This window comes from Sceloporus undulatus, chromosome 6, assembly GCF_019175285.1.
Source record: "Sceloporus undulatus isolate JIND9_A2432 ecotype Alabama chromosome 6, SceUnd_v1.1, whole genome shotgun sequence".
NCBI lineage: Eukaryota > Metazoa > Chordata > Lepidosauria > Squamata > Phrynosomatidae > Sceloporus > Sceloporus undulatus.
In genome coordinates this window covers 66,552,392-66,571,371 of record NC_056527.1, presented here as the reverse complement: position 1 = coordinate 66,571,371, position 18,980 = coordinate 66,552,392, and the positions used below count along the sequence as shown (strand labels likewise).

At 39.3% G+C, this 18,980-nt stretch overlaps 1 protein-coding gene across 20 annotated transcripts in view; it reads right to left on the bottom strand.

Moving 5' to 3' along the window:
- Positions 1-741: 741 nt before the first annotated feature.
- The window catches only part of BLVRA (biliverdin reductase A), a 45,888-nt gene continuing 27,649 nt past the window's right edge, over positions 742-18,980 (bottom strand). For 11 of the 20 annotated variants that reach the window (XM_042476337.1, XM_042476322.1, XM_042476326.1 and 8 more), the window contains 7 exons: positions 16,631-16,763; positions 14,629-14,755; positions 12,763-12,882; positions 11,993-12,090; positions 9,597-9,704; positions 6,261-6,432; positions 742-2,922 (listed from right to left, as the gene is read on the bottom strand). In XM_042476337.1, the coding sequence (XP_042332271.1) occupies positions 2,649-2,922; positions 6,261-6,432; positions 9,597-9,704; positions 11,993-12,090; positions 12,763-12,882; positions 14,629-14,750 (894 nt within the window). In that variant the 5' untranslated portion in view covers positions 14,751-14,755; positions 16,631-16,763 and the 3' untranslated portion in view covers positions 742-2,648. Of the gene's footprint in view, positions 2,923-6,260; positions 6,433-9,596; positions 9,705-11,992; positions 12,091-12,762; positions 12,883-14,628; positions 14,759-16,630; positions 16,767-18,980 lie in introns of all 20 variants that reach the window. The other 9 variants (XM_042476338.1, XM_042476330.1, XM_042476321.1 and 6 more) reach the window with 2 other exon arrangements.

Genomic DNA, 18,980 nt, shown 5'->3' with positions numbered 1-18,980 from the left:
ACAGCTGGCTGAAGAATTCATTACTGAACACCTTGGAAAAGCAAAACAGATTGAAAAGGCAAAAGCATATAAGCCTCTTTTAGTAGCTATCCGCAGATCGATCTTTAAAGTCAGGCCACTAAAGCAGAAATCATAATGGAGGCAGATGAAAGAAAAATATCCCTGGATGCATTTTGGAAGAAGCTTTCTAGTAGTCTCTAAAAGAGTCAATGTTTTTGTTTATTTATGCAAGGCTTACCTAAGCAAGCATGGTGTAATGGTTCGAGGGTTGGACTATGACTCAGGAGACAGGATTCGATTCCATGTTTGGCACACTTTCTCAGCCTGAAGAGGATAGCACTGGCAAACCTCTGGACAGCACTGGCAAACCCATGATAGGTTTGATTTAGGTTTGCCATAAATCGATAACAACTTGAACAACAACAACAATGAATACCTGACCTGTTTCACTGCATACATACACATAATCTTAGTTTTGAATAATTAAAGAAAAACTTCATTGAAACTTATTCAACTGCTCTTCTTTTTATGGTGCAGGAACCTATCCCTATCCTTTTGATGTTATTTCTGCCTCTGGTTCCAAATTTTCTGTTACAAAAGTAATGCTCCAAGGCACATTTACTTTGTTAGCTGAAGTGCACCTATACATTGTACAAACAGGTTTCCAGTTTGTGACTATACACATCCAAGATCAATCACCTCCTTCCCCATTTTTGTAAGAAAAATCACATACAGTAATTGTTATAGTAATCATGCATAGCTGAATTTATTAGAAATATGCAAAGAAACATGGGAATACCATTTTATTTAGAAATCCAGCTGCAAGTTAGTTATTTACTTTTCCCCATAGCCTCTATTGATGATATTACTTAAGGATAATGATTGGCAAGTATAAAACAGAAAAGCAAGGCTGTAATGCAGGGATGGGCAACTTCCCAGGATCAGCAGACAGTACTGGAGCCTGTGGAATCCATAAAGGGTATAAAGAACCTAGCACCAAGCAGAGTGAAAGGCACAACCTCAAGAATTTCAGCTCATGATCTTCTTTCAGTCTATTTTGGGATTGTGAACTTCCCATTTGTACCTCCCAGAGCCATGCCACTTGCATATAACAAAAATAAACCCAAGTTCATATGATACGTGGCACTTTTCAGAGCCACTGCTACATCTCTTTTAGCTCTTGTTCTATTGTTTTCAACAGTTCAAATGTGTTTTATACATTCTTTTAAGTCATTACCCTGATAATACATTCAAATTCAGATCTTATGACAACAGTGGAGTTTACTGTGCATAGCTATCTTTGAGACATTGGCAATGTGACCAAGACTTACTCAGAATTTAGAGTAATTATGAGGCATTACAAGGCTAAATTGACAATTTTTGTGTGGCAATTTGTACAAATAATTCTTATATAGTTCTTCCTCCCCATGTTGACTACAGGTATTTATCACAATAGTGGAGCTTGGAAACTATCAGGGATATCTGATGTGGCATTTCAATCTTCCACCATGTGTAGGCATCAACAATATTGACTATACAAAACACTTTAGTTATGATCTTTATCAAGTTAGGATTGAATTAGCTTCAAGAAGGCAATCAGCAGGATCAAAACATGGTCCTGGAATCTCAAGTTTGATTTCAGTGTAAGGCCAGTAAGCAAACAGTCTAAAAACCCAGCTGAAAGAGTTTTTGATCACATTAAAGCTGAATTAATAACTTTGCATTTTATGAAGACCTGCACTATGCAACTCAGAAAAAAGTTTTGTAACTCACATCTTTCTCTCAGCTAGTTACACAGCAGGGTGAAAAGCCTTATGTCTAGATGTCACTGAAATGCAATTCCCAGCATCCTTCACTAATTTGCAGCATTCCTCACCATTGTAGCTAGGGTTACTGGGATTTGCAGTTCAGCAACATCTGGAAGGCTGCATGACAGCTACCACAACGTAATCTTTCAGAAGAGAAAACCTCAGCCCCATGCAGAGGTCTGCACAGTTATAGTCAATGTTATGGCTAGAAAAATGACATTCATCAGTCCAATTAAACATTTCCTGAAGTGAGGCAGGAAACACAGCAAAGAACTACCATTTTCAGTGCTACCAGAGGTTGTTTTTAGACATGAAGATGTGCAGTCTCACTTCTATATTCTTATATTGAGAAGAGGCCCACAACTGAGTTAGAACTGTGCAAAAAGTCAAAGTCTATGAATATTAAGTTTTTAAACTCTAAATGCAGAAAGCCCCAAATGTAGAGCAGAAAAAGAAATCCAGAGCCATATTTTGAAAATAAGGAGGATTTGTAGCAGAAACCCACACAAACCCTTTCTTTCACTAGAATATAATCTGTCAAAAGGGCATACTACTGCTATTGCATCCTTACAGGAAGTACTATATCCACATGTTTGTTCAATAGCTTTTGATGAGAAAGATGTTTTGCATGGAAGCAGGGCAATATCTGTAAAATATCTTGTCTTGCCAGGTTAAAATAAACCTATAAGCAACATAAAACACTTGGAGTGGCTCATATTTGTTAGAAAAAGCTAATAGTTATAGTGAGGAGCCTGGCAAATGAGAAGAAAATGGTAGGAAAAAAACCCCAGAATAAGTAGCAGCAGTTCTACTTGACCAACCCTATACTCTAAAACAGGTTCAAGAGTAGATATTTGTTGGCCGCTCACAGTGCATTTGAATCTCTTCAGCAAGGTCAAGACACAGGAGAATTCGTCTCTTCTCAGCTGCCAGTTCCTCTTTGGAAACCTGGCCCAACAGTTTTTTGGCAAAGAGAATCAGATCTTGCATGAAGAGGCCAACTCCTGAACGAGGAGCATCAGGGAGACTCTCCAAGCACCCACTTTTGAAGCAGAAGTTTATGATCTTATCTCGTTTCATCCCTGGTGCTCTTTCTTCAATCCAAGTCAGAGGCCTAGGTTAAACAAGAAGGAAAAGAAAGGATTGAAAAAGAAAGCAGAAATTGCAACATCCAAAAGACCCACTTAAGAGAAAGTCCTCTTCATATGATGTTATGATATGGCAGATAAGGGAAAGCCGGCTAAACCGTAGTTTCATACTGTGGAGTTATGAGCTACCAGTCATTGTTTTGTCATTTATGGCTAGCTTTGATGCATTGTAAATGTTGGGGAACACCATTCCTACATAGTTACAAATTTTAGCTGTGAGGGAGAACACAAAATATTGGGGTAGAATAAGGCAATAACACACGATCATATTGCTGATCTTCCTAAAAATGTATACTGTTGATGCTTTACACAAAATGAGTAATTCCAAGGAAACTGGCTTTGCCAGTTCTGCAGTGTTGCATCAGTGGGTTATAGAGGGACAAGGTGATGTAAACATGCTTTAGTGGCATCATAGCTATAGGATGAACTTGAACTGCAGCTGGGAACCACAGCCAGAAGCTAAACCAAAAGTAATGATTAAAGGCTAGTTAAGAGCTGCAAACAAAAAGAATGAGCAAACAATTCTCCAAAAATTAATGTCATTAACATTAACCATTATGTAACTATGTCTGGATAGGGTTTTTCACAGGCAGCTTTCTTTAACTTCCCTAACTGATAGCTTACTCAAGACAACAAATCAATGTAATACCTAAGAAAAATCATTTGTAATTTACTGTTAGATTTATCACCTATCTTCTCTCCCAAAATGGGATTCTGCTATCCCTGCAAAGACAATGAGAAGAAAAGTAAACTTAGGGGTGAGGCAGATGGGGGGCTTGGAGCGGCTTTGACTGCTCCAGCCACAACTGGTCCCTGATCAGGACCCAAATCCAGCTGCTGCCGTGGTCCTGAATGGGTCACAAGCAAGAAGCGGCTTTTTGCCGCTCCTTTTCAGGCCAGCTTCATGCTACCTTACGTGGTGTTAGGGAGGCTACTGGCCACATTGGGGGCATGCACCATCTGCACACTACACCCCTGAAACAGTCAGAAGCTGCTCTATCTAGCTTGTATGTTTCAGGCCTTAGTTTCTATTAAATTCAAAATAGTTTACAACACTTCAGTTTTCTTGAAATCATTCTGGGCTCTACCATAAATGTCTTATCTTCTGTCACAACAAAGAGCCTCCACACTGAGTCTGCTGAAAGCCAAGTCTCTGACACAACCAGGGATTTGAAATAAGCCCCAACATAAATAAGGGCAGGCCAGACACTCAGCTAGTGCAAACAAACTGATGTTACTGGAATAATACGAGTGGGAAACCCGACCTAGTAACAAACTATACAGACTATACCTGGAACACTATGTTTGTCAGCTCAATACTAAAAGGGTGGCATGACATTCATAATCTACTTGCAAAGATCTCGAGAAGATAATAGTGGGAATATTTTTGTCCTTGACCAGCTGGACACAAATGGCTTCATATGTACATCAATTTTTAAAGATCTGATTCTAAAAAATTATGTGCAATGTACTAAAAATGCACAGAGTAAACGGTCTTATTGATTCTTGTTGCCAACTCTTAGCACCCTCTGCTGGTGATATTTAGCTGTTGGTGAGAGTAACCAAATTGTTGCCTTTTACATAATAAATTAATTTAAACTAGAAGGTTGCAGCCATGAAATTAAGCCTTACCATTCTCAATTGCTTTTAAAGAATACAGCAGTCTCAACTTAGAAATCCAGCTTCCAGGGAAGAGTTCAGGCAGGTTTGATCTATTTTAGAACCATTTGTTTGTCTTCTTGGACATTCACGGTATCCTCAGCACATTTCAAATGAATTGATTTTCTTTATATCAACTCTCACATCTCTACATGGTGATGGGGAATACGATGGCTTGGACTATCCTCACTTTAGTGTTCAGAGTTACATCTTTGCACTTTAGATCTCCCTACTGTCTTTGAATCTGTTCTGCTTCCTACTTTGGCATTCCAATTACTTATGATTACCATACAATCTTGTTTTGGTGTGCTGTCCATTTCTTCCTAGACTTCACTGTAGAAATTCTTAATTCCCTCTTCCTATGTGGTTGACACATATATTTGGATAATGGTGATGTTTACTGGATTTCCCTGAAGCCTTATTGGCATATGGATTTTGTGTTATATCATTTGACTGATTTTGCTATGCTGTTCCTCACTGTTAGGGCTACGCTATTGTTTCTCCTTTTATCAGTCCAGCTCTATTCAGAAATTTCCTAAGTCACAGTTAACAGAGATTTGGAGTTAGAGGCGAAATTACCTAGATCAGATGGCCTGATCTTCAAGAGGATTTGAGCCAGTTCCTCTCTTTTCTACTTTTTCAAGCACTATGTGTGTGTGTGTCTATGTTCCTTCAAGTTGGCTGCTGACTTACGGCAACCCCATGTATTTCACAGGGTTTTCTTAGGCAAGAAATACTCAAGAGGTGGTTTTTCTAGTTCTTTCCTCTGAAATACAGTCTTATAGCACCTGGTACTGTATTCATTGGAAGTTTCCCATCCAAGTAGTAACCAGTGCTGACCATGCTTACCTTTCAAGATCAGATGGCATTTGGTGCCTTTAGGGTATCAGATTTCATGCACACTGTTTCACACAATGGGCATCCTTTTAGAAAATCTGATAATACTATTGATAATAAGGCCCAGTTTGAAAGACCTTCTTGGGAGGACACTGACTCTAGCACCATGAGAGTTATGTGACAAAGAGGCACTATAGACCTGCACTTTGTGCCGGCTTGATTGCAGAGTAGGCCTGAACTAGGGCTGAGTGTCCACACGCCCCCAGCCTTGGTTCCGCCACTTGGCTGCCATCATGGCGTATGCCAGTCCATACGGAGCACGCCATGATGGCGTCTGTGGCATGCAGCGCTGAAATGGCGCTGGTTGAAAGGGGCATCATCATGGCACACGAATGCGCCAATAACTCCCCTTCCAGGAAGCTGCTCAGAGCAGCTTCTTTTGGGGTGCAGATCTATGTGGCTGCTGCGGCACCGATCTGGACCATACAGGGGCGGTGTTTAGCTGCCCGTCTGTATAGCCCCAAAGTTAGTGAATCTATAACAGGATGTTATATAACATGTGTTGCTACTATTCTCAACAAATCAGCCTTACTATCCAGTGATAGTAGGTAAGTTGAAAACTCCTGAGGTATTCATTACAGAGATGTATGAAACATGGGGAAGGCCCAGTAAACTAAAAGCCTCATATAAAAGAAATAGGTCATGGTTAGTCAAAGCTATTGTTAGCCAACGTTATTTTGAAAAGCACCTTGTTAGTCAATAAATTATTATTGTTAATTAATCTTTTCTAGAACCTAATGCAACCAACCTCTTGTCTGCAGTCAGAAAATGTGCTGTCATTCTGGAGTAATTCTTTTCTTTCTGCTCTTCTCTTGTGGCAGAAGTGACTGTGAGGTCTCCAAAAAGGTCAACCAGCCAACTGAGACGGGCAATCCCACTAAAAGCTGGAAATCCTGAACGTTCTTCATCCAGTGGGCCACCTTTTGTAATGAGAAAGAGGACTTGAAATGCACGGGTAGAAAAAAAGAAATTTTAAAATATACCTGTATTATGTAAAAAAGGCAGAAGAACTTCTGATGCATAACATAGATACACAAGCTGACAATAGAATGAACTGCACTATTGAACAAGTGGGATAAAGTCTTATTTTGAGATGCTGTCTTACACTAAATATTCTTTGCAAATGGAAAAACAAAAGTAGTTGACAAAGGAATGGGCCTAGAATCATTCCACTTGATATACTAGTTTGCAATTTGCAAGGAGATTTGCTTTGCTTTTGTTTTTGCAATTTTATAGTAGGAACATAGTCCCTTTTTATAAATAACCTGTAATCTGCAACATTTTAATACTCTTTTTATTTGTTTTTTCCCCAAACTCTGTGTCACCATGATGGATGAGAAACAAGAGTTTTACAGATACAGTGTCAATGGGCTCCTGTCGGTCCAGTGTTAATGGATACTTTTCAACTTGTGCAGCCTCATAGTAAAAGCCACCACATGTGTCCTGGACCCTTGTCCTTCTTGGCTTATTAAACAGGCCAGAGGGGGACTGGCTGAGTGGGTAAAGGAGGTAATCAATGCCTCCCTACAATAAGGCAGTATTCCATCCTGCCTAAAGGAGGCTGTTGTGAGGCTTTTGTTAAAAAAAATCATCCTTGGATCCCACAATAATGAAAAACTATCGGTCAGTGTCTAACCTACCATTTCTGGGCAAGGTTTGGCTTCCCAACTCCAGGGGTTTCTGGATGAAACGGATTATCTAGATCCATTTCAATCTGGTTTCAGGCCTGGCTATGGGACAGAGACAGCCTTGATCGCCTTGCTGGATGACCTACACAGGGAACTGGACAGGGGGAGTGTGTTCCTGTTAGTTCTCCTGGACCTCTCAGCGGCTTTTGATACTATCGATCATGGTATCCTTCTGGACTGCCTCTCTGGGATGGGGATTGAAGGTACTGTTCTACAGTGGCTCCATTCCTTTCTGGATGGGCGAACTCAGAAGGTGGTACTAGGGGACTCCTGTTCGACCCCCTGGTCATTGACCTGTGGGGTCCCTCAGGGTTCTGTGTTGTCCCCAATGCTGTTTAACATATATATGAAACCGATGGGAGAGGTTGTCTGGAGTTTTGGGGTGCGGTGTCATCAATATGCAGATGACACTCAACTCTACTACTCCTTCCCACCTCAATCCAAGGAGGCTATCAAGGTACTAAATCAGTATCTGTCTTCAGTAATGGACTGGATGAGGGCAAACAAGTTGAAACTTAATCCAGACAAGATACAGGTGCTCCTGGTCAGTCGGAAGGCAGATCAGGGAATAGGGATCCAGCCTGTGTTAGGTGGGGGTCACATTCCCCCTGAAGACACAGGTTCGCAGTTTGGGGGTACTCTTGGACTCAGCTTTGAACCTGGAGGCCCAGGTCTCTGCTGTGACGAAGAGTGCGTTTGCATAATTAAAACTTGTACGCCAGCTGTGCCCATTCCTTGAGAAGCCAAATTTGGCCATGGTGGTACATGTCTTGGTTACATCCCGTTTGGACTACTGTAATGGGCTCTACATGTGTTCGGAAAATTCAGCTGGTTCAAAACTCAGCTGCCAGGCTATTAACAGAGGCAGATTACAGAGACCATACAATGCCCCTGTTGAAACAGCTTCATTGATTGCCAGTTTGTTTCCAGGCACAATTCAAGATGCTGGTTATTACGTACAAAGCCCTACACAGCTCAGGTCCACACTATTTGGCAGACTGTTTCTCCTGCTATGAACTGGCCTGGACTCTAAGATCCCCTGGAGAAGCCCTTCTCTCCATCCTAACACCATCACAAATACGGTTGATGGGGACGCGAGAGAGGGTCTTTTTGGTGGCTGCCCTTAGACTCTGGAAGTCCTTGCCCAGGGAGATCAGAACAGCTCCCTCCTTGATGGCCTTCCACCAGCAGGTGAAGACCTACCTGTTCACACAGGCATTTAAGGAATTGCTATAAGGACAGGCTGGGATGTTGGACCAGTTTAAAAATTCTTTTCAATGTATGTTTTTTAAAAATTGTTTTTTAATGTGGTGAAGCCGCTCTGAGTCCCAGTCCTGGGAAAAGAGCGGGATACAAACAAACAAACAAACATGACTAATACCAAGAATGATGTGTTGGCTTTAAATCTGGGTAAAATCAAATACATATGACTGGTTTGGATGTAACACTAACTTCCAGTCAATCACAGTTTAGTTTAATGTCCAAACCTTGAATGTGGTTAACCTTAACTATGGTTTGTTGAAATAAACTTCATAACAAACAATGTTTTGAAAATTGTCTGGATTCAGACCTAAGACACAATCAGTTAAGAATGGAAATGAAAACTTCAGTTTCTTCCTACAGCCAAACAGAATAATTTGGGAGCTGATGAAACTGAAACTCATTCACGTAACAATTAAACTATGGTTTAGGATTACAACCAAATGCTGCCACAGAGCGAAAAATGTGGTTTAGTTTGCAGAGCTAAGCCCTGCCCTTGAAAGGCACATACTGTACAAGGAAATAGTGAGTGAGAATTCTTTGTCACCTCTCAACTGCAGAAGTGGGGAAGCTACCTTAATAGTTTAGTACTTCAGACACTTCAAACCATGCATTCACAGCCCAGATTTCTGGCCAACCAAATGATGCTTAATCATAGTTTTTATTTTCCAATATAATTACTAAAGAAAACATACTATAGTAAACAGTTACTTCTGCAAAGGACCCTACTGTTTTCTTTAAAGCAATATAATCAGTCTGTAAGAAACTACTGTATAATCACCAAGTTATTGTAGATCAGCCCTCTATCAGCTGGATGGCTCTGACCTAGCAAATCAAGCTTGTTTCTGCTATTCACATAGGCCTATTAACATGCCACTACACTTGTTGGCCAACAATGCAGTATCGGTAGGTTTGTCAAAGAGGCTACACATGTAATAACAGTGTCATTTCCACACCACCAAAATGGAAAGAGCTAGAGGAATAACTCTCGAATGCAAAATGCCTGTATGAATTTGATAAGAACCTGTAACAGTCAAAGATTATCCCTTCAAAAAAGTTCATATGGATTAATGAAGTCTAAAGCACTGGTCAAAAATGAGATCAGAGTTGCATTAAACCAGATACTAACAGCTGACCTGTGAAATGTAATGTTCCCTTCACAAGCTCCTTCCCTGCCACCTCTTTCTTTAACTGCTTGAATTCCTCTGTCAGTAATTCAATATGCTCCACGTGGAGGATTTTACCTGCCATTGAGACAAAAACAGATTTAATAGGATTATTTATAAGCATTTCTTAACCCTTATTAACTCTAATGAAGGTTAAGACATGATTGACAGAAATGGGAGAGGGACTAATGGCATTGTGCTTTCTTATGGAAAAGCAGGAAAGGAGTTGTAGAACTGAATGACTCTTTGGTCCAAAACACACTGCAGAAATAATCCAGTTTGAGACTGCTTTAACTGCCCTGGCTTGGTGCTAGGGAATTCTGGGAACTGTAGTTTTGTGAGACATTTAGCCTTCTCTGTCAGAGAGCTTTGGTGACACAAAAACTACAATTCCCAGGACTCCCTAGCACTGAGCCAGAGCAATTAAAGCAATCTCAAACTAGACTATTTCTGCAATGTGTTTTGGACCTTTGCTTCACAGCTACTAAAGTCATCAAAATCTTGTTTGAGTAAGGGAGCTGGAAATACTACAATGAGGAACACCTACAGATTGTACTGCTTGATGAGGAAAACACTCTCTAGAACATATCTACACATCCTGTGAATCAGCATACAAAACAAAGGCCATCTGCCATATACCATTTATACTCATCTTAAATTTAAATTTAAATACTCGTCTTAAATTTATGCCCAACAACTGACCCCAAAATCCCAGGTCGACTTATTCACAAGTCAGTATGGTAATGTGATACTGTAGCAGCTCTTTCAGATTTCCCCATACAGTGGAGAGAGTGTCTTCTTCTCTTGAGCCAAGCAGAAAGAGTCCTGGGTGATTAATTGCTGTTAAACAGAGTCCCTCTCTTGCCTGCCCTGTCTGGGGACTCAAGGGTGAAACCAAAGTTGAAATGCTGAAGCAAAAAGCCTCAATTAGAGTTGCTCTTGCTGTGTGCACACATACACACACTGAGGGAGCCTCCACATTTTACCTTTGATCATGGCAAAATCCATAATTTTGAGCCCAAAACCTGCCCTTGACTTATACATGAGGTCAACGTATAGTTGAGCATGTACAGATATTATGTCCTATCATCTGCTTCAATTCTTCCTGGTATTTGAATCCAGGAAAGTAGTAAACACAAGGTCATCAGATGGTCGACCATTAATGACTTTAATCCATCATTTATTAATGCTTAGACCAAAGGCCATTTGCATACAAAGTGTTAAAATACCAAACAACATACAGGAACAGCATAATAAAAGTACCATTAATGACTTGTGGATCAAAAGTTGGGCAAACATGCCTCAAGACAAATTCTGCTTCCACATTTTAATATAAAGAATTTAATTTATATAATTTATTTAATATAAATAATTTAATTTAATATAAAGTATATAAATATTCTTTGCACTGAAGTTTGAATTTATAAAATAGCTCTTACTGTCAGACAATAAAAAGAACGCTTCATATTAGCTACGGGAAACAAGAAAAAAATGCAGATGCATCATGAAACAAACATCACATCACTTTTCCCCTTGCTTTTATTTTCTCTAGAAGGTGAACATACTTTTCACCTTTCCTAGAACAAAAAACCAACAAAAAGGTCCCTCCAGGCACTGTTGAACTACAATGTCCAGCATCTCTGATTATCAGTCATAACAGCTAGGATGGCTGGAAATTGGAGTCCAGTAGCATCTGATATGCCAAAGACCCCTAGTAATCTAGATCTAAGTCTGAAGTGGCTGCACTAAAGAGTATGTTCTAGTTATCCATTTGGAATCATACCTACTCCTGCATTTGAGATAGTCATTCCACTGGCTAAGGAAAAGGAGGAAAGGAGTACAGTACTATGAATAGTACCCCTGAGAAGCCAGTTCCACTGGAATTTGCCTCTCCCCAACTGTTATCTAGCAGCCATTCCACAAGCCTGAATTATCCTTATAACAATCACAACTTGGGTTTGAATTTTCTTATTTTTCTTTCACCTTCTCATGCACATTCCTTTTGTGTTGTGCCTTTTTATGTTGTAAATTGTCTTGTCTTTTTTACTGTTTTGTATGCCATTCTGAGAATGTTTTCAACTGTACAGGGAGGAATAAAATATATATTAGAAGCAATGGGAGAGTGCTTTGGCCTTTAACAGATCTGTGCACTGGCTTTTTACAGAAAGGAGAATTTTGACATACAGTATGTATTCACTTCGTCTAGCAGACTGCAGAGGAAGGAAAATACATTACAAATTATTTTTATACAATAATATATGATGAAACCTTTGCAAACTTAGCTCCCTTTACTGGGAAAACAGTAAAACCATGGTACCAAACAGATATTTTAAAGAATTATCAATGGCTCCAATTGTATATGTTACCTTTTTGCTCAGCTAACTCCCAGAGCTCATGTGCTGCCTTTGCAGACAATGACATAGGGTATTCAACAAGGACATGTTTCCCAGCCTCTAGAAACATCCTTACAGAAGAAAAATGAACATGTTACAATTATATACTTTATGCTGTTAACTGCCCTCGAGTCAACCTCGACTCATCACAACCCTGTCAATGAGACAGCTACAAGGTTCCCTGTCTCCCACTGCTCTGCTTACGTTTTGTAGACTCATACCCATGACCTCCCTAATTGAATCTAGCCATAGATGTTCCAAAATTATTCTTAGTACCTTCCCAAATCTCTAATTCCCATGGTTATTTTTGTGTGAAAACTAGAGTACATCCAATTTCAAACAGGTTTTTCATTTGCAGTTACTGTTAATGGAAACAGGAAACATTTATAGTCACTAGAAATAATTTTTCACTCTACACTGTATCTTGTACTGTCTAAGTCTAACACAAATACTTGCATGGCTCATGCAAACTTACATTGCTAGGTTAAATATACAGAACTGGTAAAAAGGAAAGATCAGTTGTCCATTTCTATGTTTTTGGAATCTGAGAAAAGGCACTGTGTAAATGGACATACAAGAGTGTCGAATGATAGTAATAATGTGCATACCTGGTTATACCAAATATTAATAAAAACACTCAACAAGAATTTTTCTTGCCCTAATTTGTGCCAACAATATATTCAATGGAATAATGGAGGAAGAATTGATATGATAATGTAATGTTGATGCTGCAGACTTAATACCTGACACTTTCATTGTGATTTCGGTTATCTGTACTGATGACGGCAGCATGGACCTCTTTACTGTTCAGAGCTTCTTGTAGACTTATTTGTTTCACTTCATGAACGTTGACAAGAGATCGCCTAGTTTTAGAAGAAAAATAATGAATCAAACTACAACATACCCAGAATAACTTGCAAAAAAAGAAAAAAAAGAGCTCCTGGTTCACATAATGATGACTGAAAAAACTGTATCAGGCTCTTATAACTAGAACTTGGATATATAAATTGGTATTATAATTCAACCATGGTCTTGTAGAAATCAATTTACACTCATACATATCTGTAATATGGAAAAAATAATGTCTCTTCTCATACAACCTCTCTATCACCTACTGACATCAGTTTGCAGCACTGATAGCTGATGGCTTCAGTGGGGCACTAAATCTAGTCTGGGTTTTAGTTTGAAATTTAAAGAAGCTATCCCTAAAATGGATTCAGCAACTTGGATAGCTCCTTTAAAATGAAAACTAAACTCCAGAGCAGATTCACTACCCAAAGACATAAACATCACCACTGGCTTTAAGGATTCTCCAACACCAGATTTTTTTACTCTTGACAGGTTAAAACATTTTCAGCAAAGGATAATGTCTTTGCCACTAGAGCTTTGGATTCACGGAAGTGTCTGATATGACATTCAGCTGAACTTATCTTTCTTTCTGAAAAGATGGTAAGGTATTTTATTTAGGATATATTCAGATGCTAATGGCCATTCTGATTTTAAAAAATCAGAAAAACCAAAAAGCAATATTCAGCTTGTGTTGTAGCAAGATGCTACCATTTCGCATTACTGTTTTGTTTTATCTTGTTACAAGCTAAAACACCTATCAGCTACTGAAGCTTGTAGACAAATGAGAGAAATTAGTTTAAAGTTAGGATTTAAAGTTAGAACCACACCAGTGTGACCAAATGTTCACAGTAGACAGAAAACCTTTAGGTATGATCTGCAAATAACCTTTCTTTACTATAATGCACACTATATCTATTCACTTTTTTAGTTTATTCTGATGTTGACTATAGACTACAGAAATCATTGTGCTTTTGAAGCAACAGAGGAAAGGCAAAAATGAAGAATGCTAGGCCAGGGAGCAGTGTCATTAGGCTCCTGATTCAAACATCTGCTAACATGAGAGAATTCTTTAGCACTGTCCTATTTTTTTTTTAGGGGGGGTCACATTTGTTTGTCTTACACAGATGCTGGCGAAACGTCAGGAAGAAACTCTTCTAGAACATGGCCACATAGCCCGAAAAACCCACAAAAAACTATGTTTGCCTTACCGTTTTAAATTTGAAAGCTGCCTAGGGGGCATTGACAAAAAAGGAAGCAGTCATTAAAATTCCCATAAATGTTGTCACACATCCCTCCTTTTTGGGGTAGGGGAGAAGGTTGTAATAGCAATAACAGAGTATACTATGCTATTCTTATGATAAGGGTCACATTATGAATTTCTGCCAGAAAAAAATGAAAGGAATTTGAAAGTCCTACCAGAGATAGTCTCAATGGAATCATAAATGTAGGAAGTAATATTTCATGTGGGTAGTGCAAAGTTTTGAGGAACAAAAGACTGCTTTACATTAAAATACCCAGTATGTGCTTAAAACTATTTACAAAGTTTTCCACGCTAGCGCTGTTATGGCTACAACGCTTTCTCTACCAGCCTTCCCACTTCCTCTTTCATGAACTGCTATGCCTTAGTTCTGAGGGAAAGCCTAACATTTAACCAGCCAGTCACGGCAGAGCTGCTTCATTCTAAAGCATTAGGAACCAGGCTCACTTCAATACATACATCTGTCTTGGGGTGTGTATATTTATTTTAAAACATCTCTCACCTAGATACAAAGCCCAGCAGTTTCAGGTGTTCTGTAGGACTGGAAGGCAAAGGATTCAGCAAGTCTCTGATACGAACAGATCCTGCAATTCCAATTCCAATCACCACTGTCCCAAACATCATAGATCCTACTTGCAGAAGAGAAGAATGAAAAATATTGGAAGTTTTCATCATTATCTGCTAGTATGTTTATGTTACTATGGAACTACAGCTACCATTTGGAGGCATCAACCCAAATGGTCTCGCTGTTTAAAAATCAGCTGCTTTGTTTTATCTCTAATAAACATCTAATAAAATATCTGAGACTGAACACTTTGAAGAGTTATCCCATAACAAGGATTGCCCCATAAAGAGAAGAAGAAAAATGTACCGATTAAACTTTAAAAAGTAACACATGCATTTTGAGCTACCAAAAAGTATTTAAAAAAAACAAATATTTGAATATTGAAGAGACTGACCTTTAAGTATACTGTTATCATTTTTATAGATTTTTTCACTCACACACATAAGCAACAATAGTGTAATTCTCTTATGAAAAGCAACCAAAACTTTTGATTTTCTCCTATGGACCAGCACATGTGATTACTCTCAAAGGGGAAAACAACTAGTTCAGGTTTAAAAAGTCATGCTTGTGTGTTTAAAGCTATCAGAACCATTTCAAGTTTGTTTTACTTGAGACTGAAGTGAGTACTGTAGCTATCTTTCCACTGTCCATAAATGACAACATTTTAATGGAAACACATCAATGTTCTCTTTTAAATAATTAAATAACACAAATAGTTTCTAAAAATAACTGTAATTAATAAGTAAATACTTTATCTCATTATTTCCACAACACGCTGTTCCTTTCTCTAAGCTATAAATATGAAATTGCAGTTTTCCAGCAAATAGTTTCTATTTATGAAGCCTCGGGTCTGATGGGGAATGATATGTTCCACATCTTGAGAAGAGATATTATTCAGAGGTATACTGGCAATAATTGAGGTATAAACTACCCAATAGGCTAAATACACTATGCCCATGTACTGTGCCCTCTCTTCTATTTTATCTACAAGTAAATGCATGGTTCTCCAATGCAGACTGGGACCTGCATGCATGCAGGGGGAGTTTAAATCCTCCTATCCAGCTGCCTGCTTTTCACAATTTACTATTCACCCTGCCCAGGGACCAAAAGGTGGGGGACAGCCTCCACTGCCACCGTTGACTAAGTCTTACAAAAGGAGTCAGTTTTGTACATGGGCATAGCACAATCCCAGAAAATTCCAGGAGGCACAATCCCAGAAAAATGTAACCTGTTGTTATCCCACTGATTTTAATATAAAAAATTAAGCTTACACTTAACTGGCCTAAATACCCTAAAGGCATCAGATCCCATGTGATCTTGGAAGCTGAGCAGGATAGGCCTGTTTAGTACTTAGATGGGTGACTGTCAACGAATTCAGGTTTCATGGGCTATATTTCAGAAGAAGGAACTGGGAAAACCACCTCTGTCTATTCCTTGCCTAACAAACGCTATGGAATTCATGGGGCTGGCATAAGTTAACAGACAACTTGAGGGCACATACACACACACACACTTTTAACAGTACAATCCTATGCGATTTAAGCCATGTTGTATTCTATGGAGTTTATCCTATTGTGAGTGTACTGTAGCTTCACACAGTGATCCTATGCAATGAATTCTGTGACACTTCTGCCTTACTTTTAGCTGGAGTGTCTCCAATATGTTTTCTAAGAAGGGACAGGAATCAAGTCGTCTTGCAAACATTGAGTGACTGCAAATTCCATGAGCCCTAGCCAACACAGGCAATGGTACAGAATGCTGAGAGTTGCAGTCAATAACATATTAAACGCCATATGAATCCCCTGCCCCTGCCAAAGACTCTGGATAGATTTTTCACAGCTTCTTAATCCAGCTTTCCTCCCTCTTATATTCCACAAAGAACATCTACAAAGTAATTGTTTCCCTCAATTAAGAAAGCCTTCCCTGTGTAAAAACTTACTTGTAATATTAACAGGTGAAAACAACTTTCCAGTTTATCTGTTGGTAGCCTCCCCAGGCCGAGACATAAAAGTTCTCCTGCACACTCTTGATGTTTTCAGTTCCTCTGAGAATTTACAGCTGCCTGGAACATCCTGCTAAGAGATAAGGAATATTTTATCATACATCAGGGCCTGGTCTATGAGGAAAACTGTCATAAAATGGCGAGGCCAGAAGTAAGCACATTCTGATTAGTTACTAGTTCTGTAAATAATTGTCTGTATTCTGCAACTTTCCATCTATTCCTCCAATCCAGCAACGACTGGGTGACAGAGTAAAGAAGGAGGGGAGCGTCAAGACAGAACACAACATCAAGTAAGTCAGGGAAAGAAATGAGCACATATCTAGAATCTTGGAAGAGACCACAAGGGCCATCCAGTCCAACCCCCTGCTATGTAGGAAAGAAGGGTGGGGAATGGGGTAATCCTTCATGGGTTTAGACTGAAAGGCCACAAAAGATGTACATCTGCCTATAGAATTATACCAAGAGTTGGACATGAAAACAATTTTGAGGTATTGTTTAGTAAGTGGTACATTAATAAACAGTAAAAACCTCACCATTCAGTTCTAACTCTCTGCTTTGCAAGAAATTTGCCACTTTCTACACGTTTTCTGTAATAAAGAGATAAGAATGTGCCCCAGTTTTGTGCTTTTGACCAGTCAAGATAAGCACAAGGGTGCAACTAACTACCTTGTTATCAATAAAGAACAGCAACTGGGTATCAAGGAATTGCAAGCAAGTATTCCTAAGTAACACTGAAATGAGATATGCTCCCTGTTTAAATATGGAATGTCTAACTTGTTTTGTTAAAACATAGCTTTTCAAAAACAACTCTTTTCCCTTTTCAGAGCTTGAATTAGGTCCTCTTATTGCTGAAATATAGTTTGTTGTAATAAAAACTGTCATGTCAGAGGGCTTCTTTTTCAGTTAAACATCTCTTCTCTGCTTGTTAAAACTGTTTATCATTTAGGAAAACTTTCAAGAAAGAATGCATCAAATGAGCAAATGCAGAGTGTTGTTTGCAAATCATAAAATGTCTTATGATTACAAAGAAGTATGCCATTCATTTGAGGAAAATTCCTCAAATGGGATTATTTCTGCAGTGTGTTTGGGACCAGAGACTACTTATGTTGATTGTCATTATTTTCCATAGGGCAAGGATGGCATCCACTGACCATCTGCAACTTGATAGGGCCAGCATGATGTTCTGGAGGCATGATACTCTGAAGGCATGCATCATGGGCTCCGGAAGCTGTGAGTCACAAGATTTCTTAAAGCAGAAGATGAATGGCTCACTTTCATATTCCTCAGGGTCATTATTTATTTACATTTCACCAAATTTAAAATCTGTTCAATTGTTCTTACATCCTCAACAGAATGCATAATATATGGCAAATCCCACCAAGATACTCCTTTTCCATGATGATGGGACTATATTACCCCAGAAAGCATGAGACTATGCTGTTGGCAGCATTACTACTGGTGTTATCTCTGAATTTTGTCATTATTTTCCATAGAGTGGGTTACACTAAATGTGCCAAATACCAATAAGTTGCGCTACCTGGCAGGAACAGTAGCAAGGGGTAACACTGGCAACAGAAAACTAGGATTCTTTCCTGCCTAATTAAGAGTTCTACATAGCTTAATTAAATCAGTCTATTTTGAATTTGAATGAAAAGAATTTGCTATCTTGTATATCAGCCACCAGAGGGAACTCATAGCATCTCTAATATATTACAGTATTAGGCATAATCTCTTCCCCTGTCCCTTCAAGTTAGGATGGCTGAGTTTATCAACCACAAAAATTATAACATTCTAAGGGCTCGTTCCCACTATGATTTAAAGCGAATTGCTGATCGTTGTATATATGCCTTATCCCCATTGGAAACGGTTTCAGATGCGACTGCGATTGTCTGGAATTGCTCGGAAGCGAGACAAACCCAAAACCCTTGCTCTTTCCAAACACTAGTTTTTGGTGATTCTTTTAAAAAGAAGCAATTCAGAAACATGTTCAAGTGTGAATGACGGATCTGCATCGCATCCCGCTAAAGTTACACTCACTGGGAGCTGTCCTTGGTTGCTTTGGGAAAGTCACCTCTCCACTATACTCCTCCATCGCTTCATCGGAGCAGGAGACTGTGAGCCTCACTGACCAAACGCTCACTTGTCCGGCCATGTCTGCAGCCGCCTCGGCCTTGGGGCACAGTGACCTCATTAGCTTCACCGAGGACTTCGCTGACCAGGTGGGCACCACAGGAAGGACAGGGGGGAGACCTCCACCTGGGGATGCTTCCGGGTTCCGACCATGTGG